At 50.2% G+C, this 17,853-nt stretch overlaps 1 protein-coding gene and 1 long non-coding RNA gene across 3 annotated transcripts in view; both read left to right on the forward strand.

Annotated features, from left to right (window-relative positions):
- The first annotated feature begins 3,082 nt into the window (after positions 1–3,082).
- LOC115248034 (uncharacterized) lies at positions 3,083–7,508 on the forward strand. 2 transcript variants are annotated; one of them, XR_003887064.1, is made up of 3 exons: positions 3,083–3,356; positions 7,219–7,327; positions 7,413–7,508. It is a non-coding gene; the product is annotated as an uncharacterized lncRNA (long non-coding RNA). The 2 variants fall into 2 exon arrangements; XR_003887063.1 differs by having other exon boundaries at positions 7,219–7,337; positions 7,413–7,473.
- Positions 7,509–9,971: 2,463 nt separating this feature from the next.
- LOC115247970 (zinc finger E-box-binding homeobox 1-like) overlaps positions 9,972–17,853 on the forward strand; it is a 31,675-nt gene continuing 23,793 nt past the window's right edge. Inside the window, exon 1 of the mRNA XM_029831156.1 lies at positions 9,972–10,707. Coding sequence (XP_029687016.1) covers positions 10,650–10,707 — 58 coding nt within the window. The 5' untranslated portion in view covers positions 9,972–10,649. The remainder of the gene's footprint in view (positions 10,708–17,853) is intronic.

Genomic DNA, 17,853 nt, shown 5'->3' on the forward strand with positions numbered 1-17,853 from the left:
TTCATTAGCACCGGTGACAGGTGACTCACGGTCTGCTTCCTGGCGACCGCACTTTTCCAGGCTTTACCTGGAAAAACGCCTGACTCATTATGGAGTTTTGGGATGCTTCTAAAAGCTCCCAAAACCAGTTTGGCCTTCACGCGGTGGGCCCTGACGCGCCCTTCACCCTCACAACAACCTCGTGGCGTGTGTGACCGCAGCACGCACGACACGCCTGTAGGAAAGAAAAACACGGACATGTGGCTTTAATGTGGGGGAGGCCTGCAGCACGGACCTCCCTGCTGCATGGAAACATTGAAAACACACCTCAGGATGGAACACACAGGCATGCGCGCACACACGCACACATTCCTCCAGCCAGGAAATCCCAGCTATGCACTGGGGCTGGTCTGCTGCTGCTGCATGCATGCGGCTGAGGTAGTGGGCCAAACCTCTGCAGGTCTGATAATGGCTCCAACATGGCTGCTTTCAGATCGGCATTGAACTGCTTGTGCGAGCCTTTTAAGGGAGAGCAGAGAGGGGCCGTCCCAGGCCCCCGGTGCACGTCGGCACCTAAACGGCTGCCAGACCGCTCCGACCGCATAAATCCGAGAGGTGACGCTGCAGATAAAAGCAAATGGATGCGGCAGTGAATCCCACACAGCAGGACTCTAAGTAGACGTTCTTTATGGTCTCCAGAGAAAACCCCGATAACAGGAAAAAGCAGAGACGGACGGAAGATTTAGTGGGGGGGGGGGGGTGCGTTGTTCCAAAAGTAAATATGGAGGATTACGGTCATAATTGGGCTGGATTGGGCGCAGAGATGGGTGATTCACGCCTCTCCGACCTGTCTGTGTGTGGAATCACAGAAAAGAGAGCGCTAACGTGCAGGCACATTAGCTGCCGCTGCTGTTAGCGACGGTGTGCACGGTGCCATTAAGACAAGGTCAGCGTGACCGCAGGTGATCGCAGATTAGCCTGCCTGCAATTAACTGGCTGCTTTCACAGGCAAGCATGGCGAGCACGAACGGCTCGGCTGGCCTCCGGATGGACATCTGACATGCAAAAGCTGTTGTGGACCGTGATTTCAGTAGTCAATTTTCAGGTGAGAGGTGTTTTCAGGTGCCATCAAATCTCATTTATTGTGTCTTTGGTCCTTTTCCCTTCGCCATAGCGTTATGCTAACGTGAACTGAACCTCTGCTGTACTACGGATGGTAATGGCAGGAGCTTTTTATTTATTTACTGTACTCTCTGATGGGAATGTTGCTGCACTCACCTTCAACACAGCTGGAATTTCTGTATCAGATAAAGACTTTATCCGAAACAGGTGAAGGATTTTTGCTTCTACGACTTTAGAGAAATACGGCTGAAGTCGAATGGATCCCACCTTTAACCCTCACAAATCTCAGAGTTAAAAACACGGCACGGGCACAAAAGCTGATCTGTCCCCGCTTTTATGCTTGGGATGTGTTTTATAGCGTATTTGTCCACTCTTTTGACAAAGCGATTTAGTGTGGTGTGTGTCTGAACTCGAGTCCTTGGAGTTTCTTTTCTGAGGAGTTTCCAGCCAGTAAGAAGCAGCCTGGTTTGTAAAGTCCCAGTTAGTTCCACGGCTCCAGTTTTCCCTCCCAGCTCAGTTGGTCGGAGAAGAACCAGGACCAGGTGAAGCCAATATTCACACATGTTTAAGTCATCCTCTGTAGGTGGTAAAGGTTCCTTTACACACACACACACACACACACACACACGGTGCAGATTTCTCTGTCCAGCTGGAGATTATTAGTTTTTCTCCCAGCCCACAGGAAGTCAGTCATCATTCCAGGCTGACAGGTACATGGAAGAATCTCACCGGCTCTGTTCTGTTCACAGATCGGCTCCGTAATACTTTACAGCATCCTGGCAGTCGCAGCAATCATCCGGCTGATTGGCTGCAGGGGGAAATCTCGTTTAATATACTCGTTTGTGCCAAGATGAGACCGACTTTACCCGGGTTTAACTGGTGGTTGCATCCGGGTGGGTGTGAAACAGGAGGAGCCGAAGCTGGAGAAACCCAGTCATTGGAGCTTTCGAGAAGTATTTCACCATCACACACCACTTTAACCATTAATGCGTTCAGTTGTGCTGACCGGAGAGCTTGGTTCTGACAGGTTCTGGCAGGTTCCGAGAGGTTCTGACTGAATCTTTATTTCTTAATCTTTCTTTTTTCTCCATTTCTCAGCCTGTGTGAGTCATGCAACAGTTAGAAATGTGAATTTCTACCGTCTTGGTTGTGAAATATTGCAGCATGTTTGGCCCAAGATTTCCTGTTTTAAATGCAATAAATCCCAGCCAGTGAAAAGTAAAACGAGTTATTTTAATTTTGATTTGGTTTTGTTTCTTTCCCGTCGGCCAAGCAGAAATTGCACATTTTAGAAATGAATGTTTAGCATAAAAAAACTGATTTTCTGCCCCATCTTTATAAAGTGAGGTGTGTGTGTGTGTGTGTGTGTGTGTGTGTGTGCGTGTGTGTGGGTGTGTGTGCACTCAATTGTGTCATCACACTACCATCCTGACACCACAGATGGCCTAATGAAAACAGCTGGTGAGTCGCACACACACACACACACACACACACACTCACACACACACACACACACACGCGGAAGGTCAGGTCTGTCTCTCTGTGTAAACATCAGTGCTGATACAGAAAATCTTGTTCAACTCATTAACCCCCCCCCAAGTGTTTGCATGAATGACATCATTAACGGGGATTCTTCAGCTCACGTGTTCACACATGCGCACGTTTGCCTGAGATGCTCCTCTGTCTCCTACCTGGACCGACGCTGAGCGAGCGCCCACCAGCAGCCCAGAGCAGATTAGAAACATCTGCTGCTGATGCAGGAGGGGAAGGGGGGGGATTGGATTTCATCCTTGAGTGGGGTCACACAGGAATATTGTGTTACCTCTATTTTCAGCGCACGTGCGCTCTCGGGCCTTCGCTATTGTCGGGTATTATATTCCAGAGTCCAGCTGGTGCCCAGTAAGAACCATCACCGGTTTAACCCACCGCAGCACTGTCCAGCTTTTCCCTCCCCAGTCAGGGATTAAACAAGGCTCCATCGCTGCGACTCTGCTCCCTGTTGCCCAACCACACGGCAGCCGTCATCAATCACCTGAGGAGCGGCCGGACGTGCACGTTCCAGGAGGGGACAAACTGAAGGACGGGCGGTGACGTGCAGCTTCCCGGGGAACGCCGGCGCGACCACCGCGCCGGGAAGTCACGCCTGTTAGCGCAGAAGCAGCCCCGATGTGGCATTTAAACCCGGAGGAGGGTGTGACGGCGTTCCCATCCACGTTCCCGCTCTTCCTGAGCGTCTTTAGACGGAGGCGATAAAGGTGAGGTGGCAACTATGATTTCCCCATTTCATTAAAAATGCCAGCGTGAGACGGGGCCTTAAAAGCACCGCCAGTGCAATTATCTGCAAATTAAGTGTGCTGTCATGCTATTATCACAACCTTTTCCTTCCGCCTGGCCGCAGCCACATTCATAATTTAATCTTTTATGCACTTCCCTGTTCTAGGTGTTGCCGGCGCTCCTGCCAAGGTAGGCAGAGAGGAGACCTCCTGCAGGGGGGGGGGGGGGGCTGACCTGCTTCTGGGTCAATTAGCCGCTAAAGGGCTCGTTCTTGTTGCCCTGTTTACATGTGGGTCAAGACAGAACCCGGAGCGGAGCTGCTGGGGGTTTGGCCCTGATTCAGTGCGACTGGGTGACCTCTGACCTTTGGACGGTGTCAACGGGGGCTGCAAGGCCTGTTTGGGTTTGTTGTTCCGTGTAGCTCACGGCGACAAACTGTTCGAGAGTTCGGTTTTCACGTCGGATTAAAGCGAAGCTGCCGGTCGTTTTGTGGCAGAAGTTAATTTCCACGGGGTGAAATATTGTGAAGCGACATCAGAGAAAAGGGGTTTTCAGCTATTACCCACGTTGAGGCAGAGCTGACAGGCTGTTGAGGGTTGGGTGTGTGGGGGGGGGGGGCAGTCTGAATATTAAATCTGGCTTTTATCACTTCGTAGGCGATGCGAGACTGATGTGAGATATGAAGCCTCTTTCATTGACCGTCAAGTGTCGGAGCGGATTTGGAGGTGATGGAGGAATAAAGCGCGAGGCGGTTTGATCTGTGCAAAGTGCAATTAGTGTCAAAACAGGGAGAGCGGAGCCGATCGGAGGGGGGGGGGGGCTCACCTGCGTGGTGGTGGAGATCCTGTACTTCACACGAGCCAGATTTGGATATCGCGGATTCTTGGATGTAGCAACAAACACTGAAGTTTACCAATTCCAGTTGCTCAACATCTGCCAAAGCCAAATGAAAGGACCAAACCAGCCCCGTCGCTGCACGGTCTTTGTTGACCTCCAGGGGGCGCTGGTGAAAACGACCCACGCTGGATGTCCAAGCTGCCTCAGGTTTGACAGCAGCCCTCATCGATCATCTGAAGGTCAAAGGTTACCTTCGTGCTGCACCTGACTGCTTTAATGCTTTTTCTTGCTAAAGTCACAGTTATGAAATGGGATGCTTTCGCCTTTGATCCTCATCGTAAGTGACATTGGGTGCTCTTGGGGAACGTGAGTCTGCAGTATTTAAATCATCCCAGTGGTTCTAACATCCATTTCATTAGTTTTTATCGTGGCTCTCTTTTCCCGTCTTCTCCCTTCCTCCTCCAGTTGTTGGTGGGGGGATGACGAGCGCCGCGTCTGACTTTCACCCTGAATAATGTCAGGCAGGATGACTCACTCGGATGTCTTCGCCATGACTTACCCTCCTCTCGCACACAGGGCGCTGCTCCTTTTCCCATCATGCACCGCGGCTGAGGCAGAGTGAGGTCATCTCTTCGGGGGGATGTCAGACCACGGGGGACGTGTCGGGAACAATATCGCCTTCTGTGGTCGACAAGGACCAACACGGACCGTCAGAGCCGTGCTGTAATTAGCCACAGTTCTTTTTAACTGCGTGAAACACGCGCGGACGGAAAAATAGCGGCAGTGTGTGTATTTTTTATAGGTCTGTTCAATGCAAGCCTGCGTGCATTAGCGCCTCCCACGCACACACCTGCAGGAAGTGAAAGCAGGTTAATGCTGCAGAACCTGGTCCAACACCTGGACCTTCCCAGATGCTGACACAAGGCTGCAGCAGGCTGGGGAAGCAGGCGGCGTCACAGGGCTAAACGCTGACGTCCTGTGGGAAACGGCTCAGGTCTCATTTCAATATCAGAGTGAGGATTCACATGTTGACTCCCGGGAGCGCGAAAAGCTCGGTTTTCAGTGCCGTATTTCTGAGAGGAACGGGTTTTATTTAAGTGCTCAGCAGCCATTTAACTCGTACCAGGAAGGAGGTCAGTCCATCAGTTCCCCTCTAACCTTGTTTGCTGTGTTGGCTGATGTCATGTGACTGTAGAAGGAGAGGAAAAGGCAAATGTGAGAGTTCCGTCACATCGTCGGCTCCATCAGCTGACCTGGAAGGCCACATCACCTGACGGGTCGGATGATTTTCCATTTAACTGCTGAAGCTCACACCCTGACCTGACAGCTCGTCCTGCTGCCTGTGTGAGCCACAACCTCCACTCAGCCGCCGCCCCAGCGCCTCCTTTTAAGCTGAGACTTAATTACAGTCATTTCTACCTTGTCCTGTTACCAGGACTTACTGGCAGCTACCTTTCTTTCATGTGTCCTGCTCATGAAGGCGCGTCTGTAGGAGCTTTGCTGTAGATGCTAAATCCTCAGGTCAACACACAGTGTCTCATAGATCAGGTCCCAGTTTTCTCATCATCTGTATGTTTTTACCATCAGATCTGCAGATGTATGACTGAAACATGGAGAATACAGGCACATGTGACGCTTTAACCTGCACCTCTTCGGGGATGCCACCATCATGACTGGTTTTTCTAAAACTGTGGTTCCAGAGTTGGTTTGGTCTGCCAGGAAAAGGACCATGCTAAGCTTGCTGTGACTCGGCAGCCATGACGTGTTTACTGCAGTGTACCTTTGTGCCACTGGGGAGAGCTATTTGTCCCAGTCCTCTAAGTCAGTGGTCCCGGATCCACGGCTACAGCCAGAGCAATATTTGGACCGATGACGGTCCAAGAACTCTTGCTTGTTTTCAAAAAGCTGCGCTGAGGTGTTGTCCAAATGCTTCTGCCTGTTTTCCTGAACCTCTTTGCTTTAAACTTGTTCCACAGCGGCCGAAAGCAGATGCGTAGGAGGAAGTTCTGTACAGCAGCGTGCCAACACTGGCTGCTGCCGCGTGCAGAGTTACCTACAGAGTGGATCAGGCACATAAATATAGACCTCACTTTGGTCTATTTTTGACTGAAGCTGCATCAAGCTGGGCAGATGGAGCCAGGCAGGAAGTCAGGCTGAGCAAAGGGGCCTTTCAGAATAGAATAACCTCAGCAGCGTGTTTCAGAAACACCAAGAAAGACCTTCAGTAGCTGATCCATAATCAATAAAATGAAGCTGCGTTGCACAGAGATGCCAAGAATATGCTGAGACGGGATAAATGGGAATAATCCTTCCTATGTGTAACCAGTCTATGCAAAAGGGTCTTAAATTCAAAAGAGGAGTGCACGAAGGAAGAGGAGCTTCTAGGTTAAAAATCGCCCTTTGTTGAGTGCGGTCTGTAGTTAGACTCTCTCCATCCTAGCGGGGCTCAAAGGACTGAGTAATGTGACTTCCATGTGTCTGGAGCTGCAGCGCTGCTGCAAATGAGGTCAGCCTCCAGGTATTGGCTTAAACAGGAGGCAGCGCCTCAGAACGCACACATGCAGAGTACTGTATGCCCACTGGCGTGGAGAGACACACACACACACACACACACACACACAGACATTGTGTCTGTACTCTGTGGAGATGAAGTGATGCACAATGACATCAGTTGCTCCTCTTCCTGCATGTGACTCATTAAGGCTGGCTGATAAAGGCTCGCCATTATCACTGCTGGGATGAGCAAACAGGCCATCACCTGAACTGGACGCGGCTCCATTGATCCCCATTGTGATGCGAAGGGTTGTTACCACAATTAGTTTGCCTTAATTTTACACCATATTCTCCAGAGGCTTGCTTACAACGCGTGTATAACTGGGTTTCTGCCTGGGTGCCTTGCTAGCAAACACTGGAAGATAACAAGACAGCATAACTTGATACAATTTTACAGCCCAAATCAATATTCACCTATTACCTGCTTTCCTGTTTAAACTGTCGGCACTGAAGAGCAAACACCTGATGAGTGGTCAGCCAGCTCACCCCTGCACGGCGTACCTGAGTGGAACCGAAAATGCCTCCGCAGACTTTGTCCCTTCAAACACGCCGCTTATCTCAGGTGACAGGATGTAAGGAAAACCTGAAGCTTGGGTCCAGCTGTCTCAATCGATGGCGAGTCAATAAAACAGTACTTTGTGTTACAGGACGCCCGATAAACATGCAGGACAAACACTGGAGGCTGCCATTACGGGGTTAAAACTGGAGTGCTTCAAAATAAATCCATGATTTAGGTGGTCATGAAAGCAGGCCGACTCTTCCTTTTTGTATTCATGATGCCATTCGGCTCCTCAGCCTTCAGAGCACATCATTAATGAGGAAGAATGACAGGAGGAGAAGGATGAATTCCACATGAGGACCCGCCATTATCAACTCCCCGGCCACTCATCCAGACGAGTGATTTGTGCCCACATTACTCATCCTGGCACAAAAGTACATTATTCATCTGCGAGGTGCCAAACTTATGGCACCGACAACGGCGGAGGTGGTTTCAAAAGTTCCCTTTGGGTTTGTCTGATAAGCCCGACAGACCTCGCCCTTCGTGCAGGGACATCTCCAGCAACAGTCTGAGGTGACGTTCACCTGCCTTTAAATAGGAAGGCCGGAGGGCGTGCTGGACAACAGGCCGTTTGGGGACCAACTCTTTGGTTGCACCAGCAAAATCGGGCTCAGATTTACCAAAGCCTCAACCCCACACCCACGTGTGCTCCACGCTTTGCTGCAGGAGCTTCGGCCTCGAAGGGGTTTGTCATGTAAAAGTGCTGGTGGCTGATTTTAAACAGAGACCCTTTCACCAGTTCTCGCGCCTTTTCACGTGGGCAGTCACCCATACGTCGTCTGAACCGAACTTAAGCGGATATTTGAAAGGGTTCCCCGCCCTCATCGGGGCAGATGGAGCAAAGAAGCAGCACCAGGAGCGTTTCAGAGTTCCATATGCTGCTAGAAGTGAGGCATCAATAATTTAGAGGTGGCCCTGCCTTTTAAACGAACCGCCAAATATCGAAGCCCCCGACAAACCTCCTGCCCGAGTTTGAAAGATGATCCCAGTGCTGGACTCAGACGCATGTTTTAATGCGCGTTTTAATGCGCGGTTGTCCATGATGCAGTCCTGCTTTGATTGCACGCGATCAAAGTTACATGTGTTCTTTGGTTTTTGACACCCAACAACGTCCCGCAGCGAACGCTCCCTCTGCTTGGAGCGACGTTCTTCCCCTCCAGGGATTAAATTTGTCCCCAGCGTGTAGATTCTCCAAGGTAGACCCCTACCTGACGCATCACAAAGGCAGGAGGCTGAGGAAGGGATGAAAAGGCATGTAGCCCGAGGGCTCGCCTCTTCAAAGGACAATGCTCGCACTTTATGGGCTGGCGGCTCATTCAGAGGGATTTTCCTGCAGAATCACAAATGGATTAACTAAACTGGTGGAAAAAAAAAGGACCACATATTCATGTCAATAGCAAATTAGCATTGGATAATGGAATCTATTTCCTCTCTCACATCACAGGCAGCGGATGCCTGTAGAGCCGCTGTAGGACAGAACTCCCTGAATGGGAGAGGTTCCTCCAGCCGTTCACATCCTGTCAGTGGGAGATCAGTTACAGGCGCTGCCGTTGGTGATGGGAAAGAGTTAAAACTGGATTGTTTAGCTAAGCCTGCCGCTGCAGCATCCACAGAGGACACATTCAACATCTGCTGGAGCCATTTTCACAACACACACAACCTTAGAGGAAGCGCCAGATTTAGGGTCCACTTTTACACATATGACATCTTATCTGCTCTAAATATGAAACAAGTTCCCTCAGCCACACGTTAAACGATGTGGCCCCTCACATGTCTGCGGCTGCTAAACCACCTTCCTACTCAAGGAAAGGGATGTGACCCAGTGGAGGCCTCAGACTTACTTATCAACCCACCTAAATCTGGATGACAGTGCCATTGTGGGGGCAAAAACCTGAGCATTAAATAAACTGACAAAGCATGACTTGATGAGTTCACCATTCTCCTCCATTAGAACTAATGGAGGATCATTTTCCAGAATATTGTAGAAGTGTTAGCGTTAGCATGTGAACAACCACCCAAAATGAAGGAAATGGGACCTGAAACGTCTGCCAAAGGCGACGGACAGGTTGTCCTCCACCACTGGAACGACGAAACCAGATCTAAATGCATGATTGGAACAAATGGAGGTGTGACTTATGGTAATTCACGGGAACGTGAGGACGCCCTCCACCCCTGTGACCTGAATCATGTGCTCACCATCATGGATTCATCTCACCAACAAAAGAGGAACCGCCCAGAACATAAAGCATGTCATCAGCCGCACTTCTCTCCGGTGAGTCTCGGTCCGCGTCCTCGGAGGAGGACATCCAGAGGAGCCCTCCCGGTGAGTCCGAAGTGGAAACCCGATCACGGGCATCTACAAGAATAGCTTGACGGAGCTATAAAGGTCATTCCTTTGACCTGCTGTGAACCGACATTGAACTTTCATCCCTGCTGAGGACAACGCCGTCGGTCGGGATGAAAATGATCAGATTTTAAAGCACCTCGTACCTCAACAGCCTTGTTTTCATCTGAGTTTCAGAGGATTGACACATAAAAGAGATGCAAACGGGGTTAGAATAGAATAAAACAATAAAATAGCTTTGCTTTCAGCCCTACAGATTAGCAATCACATGCAAAATAAACAGAGGTTTCTTACCGTTTTATTGAGGAAACATCCAAATAAACACATTTATGAGAATAATCTGACCCCTGAAAGCTACCCCGACGGCCAGAGCGTGCCCTGAGGAGTGTGCATGTGGACGACATGTGTTTAAAGAACCAGAAAGTAGAATCAGTCACATGGAACATTTGAGCTAAAATCAATAACCCTCTTTGTAATTACATTTATAATAACCAGAAGAATGAAATAAAAGGAAAATGTCCAACAGCCACACATCAAATATGTAATAAACTAGTGGGATTGTCCTGTTATACTCCACTGGTGACCATTCAGCTGCTTGTCAGGGACACTTTATTTTCCTTAAACTCCACCTTTTCCAGAATGTTCCACCTGTGGAGGGAATAATTGCTGTTTTACGTGAATATTTTCATGTTTCCTGCCCTCACAGGGGTCGGGACGGCGCTTCCCCTCCGAGAACACACCCACGTGCCTCCAGTAGGAGGGGCCACGTGCTGAGGTGTTTGAGAAGGTGATGCCGTAAACGCGCGCAGCCTGTCGTAAACCAGGTGTTTTTTTTAACGGAGGGGAGGAAGGTGATGTCGTAAAGCGGACAGGGGGGAACGGGAGGGGAGGGTGAGGCGGCAGAATGGGGGAGGCAGGAGGAGGAGGTGGAGGAGGGAGGTAACTTGCGAGCGGCTGCGCTTCAGACTCAGCGAGAGGATCATGGCGGATGGCCCCAGGTGTAAGCGCAGAAAACAGGCGAACCCGAAGCGGAGCAGCGGTAAGTCCCCAGCCGTCCGCGGCCGCCGCCGGGCGGCTTCCAGGCGACTTCATCGCTCGGTAAAGTCCCGTTGAAAGTGTCTGGAAGTGAGTTGGACCACGTTTCGAGGACTTTTGCGGAGTACTTGCGCCTTCATGTCCCAGTGTGCGGGTGTACCGTTATACCTGGCTGGCTGCTCTCTCCGCCTAGCGGCGCATGGGGCCGCCTGGATGGGTGAACCGTTATCCGCTGGTAATAAGAGCCCGAGGAGCGCTCTTTAGCCGCCTCGACTTTGAGTTTTCCCCACTCTTCCTGCCTTTCTTTCGCTACTTTTCTGCCACTTTCCCACACGAAGCAACACTTGACGGCAGGTTGCGGAGCTTTCGCACAACAACGTGGCCTCGTTGCGCGCAGTTTGGAGGATGTTTTTTTTTTTTTTTTTTTTTTTTAGGGCGAGGTTGTTGCGGGGTTAGTTTCGTGTTAAGTTGCAGCTCGCACGGCCCCGGTCGGTGCCTCGGCTCCCTCCCGTTCAGAATCATTCCGACTCTGGCTGTTTCTGTTGTCGGCCGGATGGGAAAGTGTGCGGATGCGGCGATAGATGCGGTTTTCTGCCCGGTTTGGTCGACTAACCGCCGCTGCTGCGGTGATGGCACAGAGATGGGATGTTTGTTTCATTCACCCCTCCCCGCATCAGCTCCCCAAACACACATGTTCGCCTCGTTAAGGTAAGAAGAGAAACTATATTTTTAATCCACTCGGGGTATTTTTATCCTCCGGCAGTTTTGCTCTCTCTTTTATTTTGTTCTTCCTCTTGCTTGCTGCGTGCACTGACTGTTGCTTTGGTGTGCGTTTAAAGTTGGATTTCGCACGTTTACACGTTTACGGGTGCATTTAAAGGCAGCACGGGTCACCTGACGACAGATGGTGGCGAGAAACGTCGGCGTAAAAGCGCCTTTATGAAAATAATGGCAGAATATAAGCGTGTGTTCGGCTGTGGGGGGTTTAATCGGGACGTTTTAGGCAGGAGAGGATGAAATAAATAGAGTATTTTGGTCGTAATAACTTTAAATTGGAGCCCCCGTCCCTCATTGGTCGGATACCTTACCTGTACTTCCCACCCTAATACGCAGCAGCCAATAAAAGGGTAAAAGCATAAAATTATATATTTCTGACTCCGTTATGGTGTGTGCGAGCCGAGGGTGGAAAGCACCTTTTTTTCCTCCTCCTGCTGACGCCACGACGGTGACTCTGCGCGCTCAGGAGCCATCATCAGCACCACCATCATCATCATCACCATCATCATCATCATGTTTACCTGAAGGCGGACAACCAGGATGACAAACGGCCCTGAAACAGACAGAAAATAACACCTGCGGCTCGCCAGCAGGATCTTTTCGCCGTTTGGTACCGCCTCCGCGCGTCCGGAGAACCGCTCCAAATGTCAACTTGTGCAGGTACCGATTTGATTTGCGGGCTAGTTTTTTTTTTTTTTTTCTTTCCCCACCGTGCGGGCTTCGCCTGGATGCTCGCCTCCCCAGGGCGGCTCGCCTGCCTTCATTCTCGCGGGAATTATCTCACCGACGCGCGTTCCTGACCCACTTTCGCGTCTTCTATGTCCCCTTTTATGTAATCTTTTTTTGTGTGTGCAGACTGGTTGATCAATCGAGCGCTGCGTACGTGCGCGTGTGCTGCGCACGGAAAGCGAGCGGTGCGCGAGGTGTTTTTCCACTGTAGCCAACCGTGCAGTGTAACTGCGCTCACAGCAGCCTGTTAAACCCTCCTTTTCCATCTATTGTGCTACGGTAATTCGTCTGAAAGCCTCCTGAGTGGCGTGCACGGGAGAATGGCGGTCGGTACCATCACCGCAGTGAAGGCGGGGCCGCTATTTTTCCTGGACCGGAGACAGCCAGGTACGCAAGGTGATGCAACACCTTTAAAGGTGCATTTTCACCCACTCGACGGCAGAATGTTAAACCTGTGCCCTCGCGGCGCATCCGATCGCCTGATTCGGATTAACGCCGCGTCTTCGCCCTCAGATGAGATTAAAAAACAAAAGCAGCGCGTCCTGGCGGCGCTGATCAAGATGGCACAAGGTACCTTTGGCTCACGCGCGCGCAGATGCGCCTGCGGTGTTGCAGCCTGCTTCAAATCAAAGGTGCGCCAGTCCTCCCTGACGCCCGGAGCCCCTCCAGCCCCTCTGCTCCACAAAAGGAGCTGATATGCGCCAAACATTAGCCCGTGCTAATGCGCCGTGACCTGCCATCGCCGTGATGTGGCTCACAGCTGCTACCATCGCTTACGATTACAAAGGCTTCCCATTGTGCTGAGATCTTTCACATTCTCAACCGCTCTGGCCACTTTGTGCCCCCCCCCCCCATTTACAGTGACAACAAGCGAGGGCCACTCTTACACCTCCCATAAGTGTTTTAGTAGCCAAGTGTAATTCCAGATAAACCCTCTTATTTCTTGCGACGCGAACAAGCTCAGAGCTGCAGAAGTTTTCTTTGAGTCATTGCAGTAGTTGTGATTTCCTCCTCGACTGAGACGGGTGAGTCACCGTGACGCTCAAATGGAATTATCCTCGGTAAATAAACCAACCTTCACCCGCAGGTTGCCTCTGTAAACACGCCGTTGTGCCGCCCAGGAGCAGAGCTGCATCCCAAGTACCTGAGGGTTCTGGTGGGTTTGAACCGCCACGCGTGGCAGGTGTGGGTCCGGCGTGTTGCTGCCGTAGCCTCAGCCCCCCCCCAGTCCGACAGTATGTGCCGGAGTGTGTGCGCAGCTCGGCTGAAATCCAACACTGCAATTTAGGGACTATAGGAATGCGGCCTGGTGTTAACATACCTTGACAGGATAAACAGTGGAGCCTACTCCCAGTACTCCCAGTCCCGGAGCGGGAGCGCTCACATTCACAGGCCTGCTCGCCTGAGAATGAGGCGTCATCGGCATCTGAGATGGATGAGGAGGAGGATCTCTGTTTTTAGCTGCTTTCTGGAGGTTTATCCAATTAATTGTTGCCTTTTCCATCACCCAACCTGCCTTTTGAGCATCACTGGTGTATATATTAACCATTTTCCGAGGATATTTGAGGATATTTTGGCGTTAGCATGCGCCTTTAAGCTACCTGGGCTCAGAAAGTGTATCATCGTGTATCGTGTCCATATGTGATGAGCGTGCTAATCAACCTTACGCAATCCCAGTCACTTTGGATGACCTTGATATTGATTCTTTACATGCAGATATTGTTTTCAGTCTGGAACTGGTTTGATTTTTATTTTTTTTGGCTGTGTGGTTTGATTAATTTAAGATTTGACGGTTTGGATTTTGTCATAATTACTGTCAGATGTTTGGATTGGTTGCGTTGACAGTTTTCAGTTTCGACGGTCTGAGTCAGTCTTGTACTCTCAGATGTGCATTGTTTACTCTCGCTGGCTGCATTTTCCTATGGGGGGGGGGGGTTTCCTGATAAGAAAGTGCTTTGAATACATTTTAAAGGAGAACTAGTGTCATTTTGGTGATCTTTGATCAGCAGGCTGGGGTTTGAAAAAGTGCTGTTTTTTCTCACCGTTTCCCATTTTCTGTCAGTTTTCAGGGGAGTATTACTTTTTTAAGAGGCCTCACTTGTCACACACACCTCCAGCCTTCCGCCGAGCTCGCATCTTCAAATAAATGCGTTTGTGGGGCGGCTGCGTGTTTTCTCTCCTCGACTTGTGCTCATCCTTCAGAACAAATTAACCTGTCTGTGTTTGTAACCTCTGAGATGATCTGGACATATGTGAGGAAAACCTGGCTCACCTGAGGCAAAGCTCATCCCGGTACACTCCTTTAGACTCATTACACATCTGATCCCACGCGTGTTACGATTATTATTATTAGCTGATCTTTTGTAGGCAGCTGCTGGTGGGAAACGGTCCTGTGCTGGTGGCAGGTAACAGCGGTTTCGGCTCCGCCAACACTTGCCATTTGCGATATTTCCTCATTGCAGTTGTGTGCCGTTTCCCTGGCACACACAGGCCTGTGGAATGACAAAGCACTACAGGATGTCTCTGGCAAGTCAGCATTAACCCCTCCTGTAGCCTTTTATGGGCCGGAGGGGGAGGGTGTACGTTCGAGGCTACCGGCGCTGCTTCTGCCACTAATTGAGTTGTGTGTTTGCGAACACATCCCTTTGCGTGGACGAGAGTGGGAGTGAGCAGCTCCTTTCCTTCGGGCCGTGCATAAAAACACAGGCCTGCTTGTTTTTGATTTGCATGCTCTGTTATGTGTGAATGAAAATCAGCAGTTCCCACTGGTGCCGTTGCCGTTGCCGTGCAGACGGCGATGGCGGCTGATAGCTGCGGCGTGACGGACCGGGCAGGAAGGAGCAAACGCTGTCCGTGTGCGTGACCCGGGCGGGATTGATTCGCTGGTTTACGTCTGACAAGCGCTGGTCTGTTTCCAGTTGGGGTGGACAGCCTTGAACTAATCGCATCACGCAGGCCGCGCTGCTCTTTAGCCGGCATGAATGTGAAATATGCGTGGCTTTAAAACAGTTAGCTCCCCGCGTCACCAGGGCCCCCTCCCCTTTAGACCCAACCTCCCTCCATGCAGAGGTCAGAGGTCAGTGGAGCAGCCCTGAAGCTCTGTGACCCCAGAAACCACATGTGAGAAGCTTGAGTTGTAGAAAAGATCTTTCTTTTTTTTTTTTGCCAGCCCTGCCATGTTGAAACAAGATTAGAGCAAAGGTAACTAATCTGAACCTACGTTGCCGTTTAAAATCGACGCCACGAAGGCTGCGTTTGCCGAGCGACGCCTACGCGCCGAACAAAGCCCAAACGTGGAACCAGGACTCAGATTTACCTCCAGCGCCTCGTGTGCGTATAAATCTCAACGGGTCTGCCAGCCCCGCGCGAGTCGCTTTCTCAAAGATGGCCTAAACCTTCTCACGAGGAACCTGCTTTGCTGTTTCTTTTCATCTCCCTCATTAAACCGCCTGAATATTCATGTTTCCCAGTGAATCCCCCAGCAGTTAAAACTCTAATCTTTGTATACTGCGGTGTCAACCGAGGCCGAGCACCCAAAGACAACCCGTCCCGTTTGTTATCTGCGTCAGAACCTCCAGATACGGGCCCGCGCCTGCATTTGCATGAGCTTTAATGCGTTTACATGAGTTTTTGTCCACAAATTTGTGCAAATGTGTGGGCGCTGTGCAGGCCCATGTGTGTCAAAAGAAAGAGTCCCATTCAAAGTCCTGCGAGTGTGTGTGGGAGAGGGGGAGCACTCTTTCACACTCAGCCGGTGGGAAACTCCTCTCCTTTTCCTTTGGAAGGCTCATTTGCATATCCTGCCATCCTCTATTCTCTTTTTTTCCTCCTGCCGCCCGGCAGCAGAGGAGAAACTGGGAGAATCCAGCCCAGGGCTGCTGCCTTCCGGCTCAGCACTGACCTAAAGATTTGGATGATCCATACGGCGCTGTACCCCTGATAGCCTCACTTTCTTGAAATTTGGGACAGACCTCAAAGAAAAGCAGCAAAAAGAAAAAAACAGAGCAGTTTGAATACTGTCCATCAGGCCTATTTTTGTGTAGTTCTCCCAGTTAAGATGTTTGGAATCTGCACCAGTGATTTAGGCAGTAAATCTCATCAAAATCTGCATGTTGCCAAATATGTTTAAAAAAACCCTCCTATTGGAAACGAAAACAAATTTCAGTTCCACACACATGTAAATGTAAAGCTGCACATTTGCATCGATCCCATGAAGCCGCAGGAAAAATGTCTAAACAGCTTCTGTCAGTTTGTGCTATAGCAAATCATTTTAAATGCCGTTTTTTGCATCTTTGAATTCATCTTTTTTTTAAATAAAAGGCTGCAGTGGGAGTGGGGGAGGTGGCCCAGGCTGACATAAATCTTGAGCAGTGGACAGGTGGGTTAGGAGGGGCCTGGCCTCAGTAAAGACCCCCCAGAGACCTCTGTGGGTAGAGCAGCAGCAGGACAGGTGGGAGTGCAGCAGAGAATTAGATTAGAAGCTCAGCACATGGATTTGGCCTCAGTCGCGTCGCTGCCTTCACCACTGTCGCCGGTATTTTGTCAGCTTGTGGTGTGAATGAAAGGAAAGGATGAGACGGGGAGAAAGCAGGCTGCTGCGTTTATACCCCGACCGCACCTCCTCTCGGAGGGACTGTCAGCCCTCACAAATCCCCCGTTTAGTCTTACAGATGTATGAACTCATCGTGAGTCGGTCCAGCTCGTCATAATCCTCAAACCTGTCGGTGTGTCGGTGGTAATCTTTGTACTTCCATCTATTCCAGTTGCCACACAGCAGCTCATCTCTCTGGGGTACGTTTCTGTTCCTTTCACCTAAAGTCTCAGGGGGACGGGTCGTGTTCACCCCACCCGAAGTGTGTGTGTGATACGGAAACAGTGATTCAGCGATTTGACCTGCATTTTTCAGGAATTGCTGCACTTGTGAAATGTGGATTGGAAAATCGGTGTGGAAAATAAAATGTGTGCTAAGACAAACAAGTGAAAACTCCTCACCAATGACACCAGCATGTCTTTATTGCCCTCTAGTGGCTGGCTGCAGTAATTCCACTGCGCAGACGTCTCCTCGTGCTAAAAAAGAAAGATAATAAAAAGCGAAAAATCCCGGATCTGTATTTTTCTTAATGTCTGAGTCATTATTGGACAGACGTCGTCTCGCCATTTTCCACCATTCAATCAAGACGGAGACGAAACACGTAGAATTTGAAGAGAGAATTTGATTAGCGTCTGGGTTAAGAGGCGGTTTTGCCCCTCCACCTTGTGCTTTCCAGGCTCGCTGGAGCCAGAGGAGGTGAAGAAAAGAAATGATTTGGAGGGTCGGAACAAAATCTGCCGGCCCATTCAGAATCCTCAGAAAGCTGCGATTGTACATTTAAATTTGTTGATGTTGGAGGACATTAGCGCTCCCCCTGTTTAATACATGCAACACATTCACGGATGAGTGGAAGAAAGTGCTGGAGAGGCTGAAAGAAAGGTTGTGTTGTTATTGAATTACAGGTGATGGTTGCTAATTGGGCCCTCCAGAGGTTGTGTGTGTGTGTGTTGGTTAAGTGTGTGTGTGGCTCTAGGGATGTGGAGCTGATGAAGCTGTTAGGGTAAAGTGTGGGGCCCAGCATAGTCTCTGAGTGCTGTGCTTCAGAGGCTGTCC

The sequence above is a fragment of the Takifugu rubripes genome, chromosome 22 (genome assembly GCF_901000725.2).
Source record: "Takifugu rubripes chromosome 22, fTakRub1.2, whole genome shotgun sequence".
Lineage (NCBI taxonomy): Eukaryota > Metazoa > Chordata > Actinopteri > Tetraodontiformes > Tetraodontidae > Takifugu > Takifugu rubripes.